Source organism: Pygoscelis adeliae, unplaced genomic scaffold (genome assembly GCF_000699105.1).
Source record: "Pygoscelis adeliae isolate BGI_AS28 unplaced genomic scaffold, ASM69910v1 Scaffold38, whole genome shotgun sequence".
Classification (NCBI taxonomy): domain Eukaryota; kingdom Metazoa; phylum Chordata; class Aves; order Sphenisciformes; family Spheniscidae; genus Pygoscelis; species Pygoscelis adeliae.
Genome location: NW_008825614.1, coordinates 14317881 through 14324052, shown reverse-complemented (window position 1 = coordinate 14324052; position 6172 = coordinate 14317881). Strand labels below are relative to the sequence as shown.

The following is a 6172-nucleotide window of genomic DNA, read 5'->3' as shown; positions in this document are numbered from 1 at the left end:
ACCCACAGTTTGGATAAGCCTCATTGATTTGTTCTGCAAAATAACTGACAAACTCAGGTAGACTTTTACCATATTGCACTTTTATTATTTCAACATCCTTCTCCGGCCTAGAACAAAACAAAACAAAAAAAAACCCCACACAGACTTATCCTGGTCACATCTATGCAGAATGCTTCTCCAAAGGACGTTTAACTTCCCAGTTGAACCATGCTACTGAGGAAAGAAGTATACGTATTTCAGATATTTCTCTCTGCATTATGGGGATAACCTTGGTTTTCCTTTCAAAAAAAGTTACATTCTAACCCTGCTGTGTCGCGGGCTGAATCAAGATGCTGACTTCAACTGCTAATTGATCAGCAGCAGTAGGCTCCACCACTTACTGGGTAAGCTTTCAAGGAAGCACGTTCCCACCTTTTCCTACATTAGGAAAAACTTTCTATCCAACACTCTGCTTTATCATGACACATACAAACAAACTTGACATTAGCTACATTACCTATGCACCAAAATCACATACACTGATCAACGTGGTCTTATTTCTTTGTACTCCATCAGCTTCCTCACATTATATTTCTAATTGGAGCCAACTCAAACAGATGTATTTGCCTGATCCTACACACGAACAATACTACTAATAAACAAAAAAATGTAGATGACTTTCAAGAACAAGGCAGTTGCTAGTAAAAAATGTAAGCATCTCCCCCCCGCCGCGCCATTTCCTGCATTTTTAACAGCTCTAAACAAGTAGCAGAAGGCTGTTGTAGTACTTGGGACCGCTTCAGAGTACGATCAAAGATAAATGAGGAGGTTGGTTCTCCATTACCACTTTAAACTGACTTAATTTAAAGTGACTGGAATTAAGAACTGTCATTGCATTCCCAAATAAAAATAAACAAAGACTCCCTAGTATCTGACAAGATTTCTCGCCTCCTGAAGTGGGTCTGTGGTTGGCGGTAGAGACTGAAAATATTGTTGTGATATTAAAAAATATTTTTTTCAGAAGCAGACATTAACTGAAAGCAGTTAAGGTTGGGGTGGGGGGGAAGCTTGTTGCAACACTGCAACTTTAGCACCTCTCCTCTCCCAGCTACATGCTTGGTTGTAGGACACATTTTATTCTCGCTTTAACAGCCGTATGGAATGGGGACTTGGGCAGGGGGAGGCCCTAATGGCAGGGATCATGTATTTTCACAAGGGATCTCCTTCCTACTTCAACCCACCACATCTGAAGCTATCGTGTGTATTTGAAAACCGTAAACTACCATTATGGCTACATAAGGAAATGGCTCAGTTAATGAGCACAAGTGAGACAGGACAGGTCTGTTTTTAAAGCCAGAGGTTTTGGCTTCCTTATGAAGGAAGACCAAGACATGTGCAACACTTCTCTATCCATTGAGAGAATGGAGGAACATTGAGAGAACAGCAGGTAACCTCAGTATTCACTGAAAACTGCTGGGTGGTAGCCTATCATCTGACTACTTGCAGTTAAAACTGCACTGTAAGCTGTAATTCCTTCTGAACTGGGTTTGCTTCTGGAATTTCCTTAGTTTTCAACAGACTATGTGTACGATCAATAAATATTGAAAACAGAGTAACTACATTAAGAATCACCATACAAGAAATTCCCGACTTTCTCAATAACATGAGCACTGTTTCAAGTTTCAGAGAAATGAACTTCAGCTGCAAGGCCAATAACCCCAACACTCGGAGTTCCTATAAGCACCATTTCCCAGTTCTAAAACAGAGATAATGTACTAGGTCTATTAAAAAGAAAAAGTTCAACTTAGTAAGATAACTAGATCCAAGCAATGTATAAAACTGAAGTAAAAAGAAGTCAGCTCTCTCCCTGAGCTGAAGCTGAACCATTAATTTGCAGTTATCTGCTGACCACACCTGAGTATGTATTTCCAATTGCTTATTTAGAATAACAATTTCAACCAAAAATGGGTCTCTCCTAGCAGAACTGGAGCTGACTTCCACCTTGCTATACTGCGTATGAAGCCGAATCCTGTCAACCTGAGCTTCCAGCCAGCAATTCCATACGTGTAGCTCATGCCTCCCTGCATCTGCAGGTATCTGTCTGTTCCTTTATGCAAGTGCATCTACAGACACACTTATACCAGATTTCAGACTAAAGGAACTTGCACCTTCCCCCCACCACTAGCCTGTCTCTTACTCTTTTATCAGTTACACTTTTTTTTTAAATTTATTTTTATTTTTCATTTATTACCATAGCACAAGACTACAGATTTGCTTGAAGCTCTACTCTTAATGTCCCACATTCAGCAAGCTGGAAACAAGCTGCAGGGCTAGACTGGTAAGGCAAATGGTGTTTAGACTCCAGTGGAGAGCTGGAGACAGAAGGAAGAGCCTCTCCCTGAACACACCCAACTTAAACCACATTTGCCTCCCATAGCCAGGAAAGAGCATCTAGGTTCAGTGCTGGAAAAAACTCCTATTGCCCTGCTGCCAGTCACTGAGTACTACTGCTAAGTGTTACAATTACCTTATCAAATGACAGCAGGTCCTCAAGCTACAAAGTTAACTGTTAGTCAAGAGATGGCAACAGACAAGCTGGTATTCTTGAACATTTCAATCCCTCTGGTTAAATCTGCAAGCTCCTAATGAGCATGACTGATACCACAGAATCACAACATTCACCAAAACCCCCAAAGCTTAGGGATAAAAGTGAGAAGAAATACTAGTCCGGGAAAGCAGTCTCACACATGTTTTTGAGCATACCAAGCTGATATGTTACTGTCACTTAAGAACTTAAAGATGCATTGGCTGAAGGCAATCTGTTTTACTTTGATTAGAATGGACTAGCAAGATGCACAAAACCACATCTCAGATGAGGCAAGACAGTTCTGTACCGGCCCAAAATCGTACCACCTGGTTCACACTGAAATTCAGCTGCCTCTTCTTCCTAACTTGTAATCAGATTTGCATATTCAGAAATAACTTAAACTTGGTGAAATACACACATTTGAAATACACACATTTGAACATAAAAAAATTCATTCTTGCCTACAAGTTTGATGTAGTATATTTCATAATTCTAAACAATTCTTTATATAAAATGATTCCTCCAAAAGCAAAACAGAGCTCAGACTTGAGAAAAGCCTTACCACACCTCTGATAAAAGGGTTGAGGAGGAGGTGAAAAAGAGGAGAGGGAAAGGAGCAGAAGAGGAATATTGCAGATGAGGAGAAAAGAGTAAGAGTGGAAATATACTATATGGCTTAGAGAAGAGGATGAGATAACATATAGGAGAGACAGAAAAGGAAATGCACAGAACAATGCAGGAAGCAATATACTGTGACCCATTGTAGGAAAAACAAAAACAACTTGTGGGATAGACCCCATCAACAGGGGCTGAGGCTACTATAGCCAGACAGGGCAGGACAGAAGGCATGAAGAAGAAACCAGAGTGTCTTCAAATTTCACAATGTGGGTAATCCCATGTGCCTAGCCATACCGCACAGGCAGACAACAAAATCACCTGCACAGTGGTCAGTTTACATTAAAACCCCATTCTCTAGGTCAAAAACCAAATGCTACTTTCAATCTTTAGCGGTATCTTTAACAATTAAGCAATATTAAAAAAAAAAATCAGGTGAAGACAACTGCCCTTTAATCTGTTGTTCCCACTATAAATCTTATGATCTCTTTTGTTTGGTGGGGCGAGGGCAGGGAAGCATGGAAGGAAAGTGGCAGGGCAAGGGAGAGGGACATGTTTCCAATGCCCAGCACTACTCAGTTTATGTTTTCTTCTCTTTGCCAGCAACTCCATTTCCACAGGCAGTCACAGTCCAGTGACAGCCAATACCTGACCAAGTGCTATGAAAAGCACTGGTTTCACACGGACACTGGCTGTGCTATCCATTCATTTCCCACTTTCTCTGGAACCACAGTTTCCCTTCTAAATGAGGAGTACGCACTGCCTTGCAAAACAGAGCCTAGGCTATGGTTTGTGAGTAATTTCATGTATCACAGTTTGCAGTGTATTATTCTAAAGCACATATCAAGGCTCTTCAGTAGGCAGCTCTTAACTGATAAAAAAATGCCACCTAAAACAGACAACTAAACAGCCTGCAAAAAGTCGACTCTTCTTCCATGACTCCAGGAATCACTGTAACATTGTCAAAACTGATAAACACCAGTTTTTGAGCAGTTCGCAGGCAACACTTCTCACCCCTTCCAATAACAACTATGTCCCTCCCCTAGCCAGTTCTCTACACAGGGCCTGACAGCATCAGGGTCCCAACACGAAACACTCACCACTGAGTGGGGAGGAAAAGAAAAAAAAAAAACCCCGAGCGATTCTGCGCAGCCCTCCTTAGCTGCAGGAGGCTGGTACTTGCTGTAAAGCATTCACTGCTGCCAGTAACTTTGACAACATGGAAAACACTTACTTTCCCCAATCTTACCCCATTAAACTAATAAATAATTTTGTATAATACAAGAAACAGAGCTTCCTGCCCCCTACTAACCATTGTAAAATGGTATATTACTATTTAACCAAGAAAGCTGATTTGAGAAAAATACTTCCTCAGGTATTTTCATTGTTCTAGAACTCCTGAAAGTGTTGTATTCTGTATTATTGCTATAATGGACATCTTTGTGTTAATCCTCTAGAAAACATCCAACACATCAAAACAACAGAGTGTGGCAGAGCACAAGTAGTGATTGTGCTACCTCTTTGACCTCCACACAGGTATTTTTTCAGCTCCTAAATGAACTTTTGCATACAGAGAGAGAGAGATACAGGAAATATTGAGGTTACAAGTATGTGAATAGAAACTGACTCACCACAGTCCTTTGCTTGTTGGGCAGGAAGACTCTAACAATAGGCTTCTGTGGAGACTTGGGGTTATTCCGTGACATATCAGCAGGGTTTTGATAAACCGAAAGGGATGAAGGTGCTACAGAGAGGCTAGAGGAGGAAGATGATGCAACTGTGTCTGTTGAAGCTGAACTGGAGACAGAGAAATCAGTTCCATTCCCCATGGATTCCAATAACTGCTGTTCTCTCTGCTGTAGAGCATCTAGTTTGCTGGTGTACTCTTCATAGGCCTGTGAAGAAAAAGCAGCTATTTTAATGATCTATTAGTCTCAGACAAAAACAGAAATCTAAATTCAGAATGAACACGAAACAAAACACATTCTGAACCGTTTCAAATTTCCCAGGAATATGAACAAAATGGTCTAGTCAAATTTTTCAGTAGGACACAAAGAATGGCTTTCAATTCATTATGTTAAACCTTCTGAACCAACAACTAATTTTTTTAATAGATTAAATGGGTAAGTGGATAAAAGAGATCATAAGTCACAGTTTCAAAGCACCTGCACTAAATAGTCTAATTCAAACCTACTTTAAAGAAGACAGCAATCTTTAACAAATGTTGTCAGCTTCATTGCCAATTACTGTGCTACAGCTAAATTTACCATTCTGTTGGAATGACAGCTAAATACATCTAATGCAATAATTCAGAGAAAGCTGAAATCTGCTTTTTACCATCTGTATCTGACAACTCACCTGGCTCATTGTTCACCATCCTTCACCTCTGGCACTATCCTTTCATACCAGATAGTACGAAAAACTTTACTTCAGTTAGAACACAACTAAGTTTGCCCTGTTACACACAAACATGTAAAAGTGATCCTTTGAAAGAATTTTTTTATCATCTGTATGAGATTAATCTGATTTTCCACGAAGTTTACGTAAAACCTGATTATACACTGACCAAGTTTCTTAAACAAAAAAATTCAGTAACATTAAATTTACTCATTAAGTTTTTATTAAATGTAGCCAAGTTAAACATTATTGCCAAGCTCTGTAATACAAATATGTAATTGGTATAAATTTTGGTTAAAGTTTATTTCCATCAACTTTGTAACAAGAAAATTTTGATCTGTATCCAAGTATCAGAATTATTTCTTCAGCACATAAATTAGTACAGAGTCTCTTCAAAAATCTGAATCAGTTAAGGAACGTGTGTTTCATGCTACATAAGCACATCAGTGTTAACCAAGGACGTATTAGACCTTTACAGACAATAAGAAACAAAGATCTTACAAACCTAACATCTAAGCAGCAGGGAACAGAATTTTCTACTTAGCTCTGCAGCAAGACTAAGATCTATGCCAAGCTGCATAACAAATGATATTT

At 39.5% G+C, this 6172-nt stretch overlaps 1 protein-coding gene across 1 annotated transcript in view; it reads right to left on the bottom strand.

Annotated features, from left to right (window-relative positions):
* Positions 1 to 6172, bottom strand: part of BRAF (B-Raf proto-oncogene, serine/threonine kinase) — a 56707-nt gene that overhangs the window by 40973 nt on the left and 9562 nt on the right. Inside the window, exon 2 of the mRNA XM_009332932.1 lies at positions 4813 to 5076. Coding sequence (XP_009331207.1) covers positions 4813 to 5076 — 264 coding nt within the window. The remainder of the gene's footprint in view (positions 1 to 4812; positions 5077 to 6172) is intronic.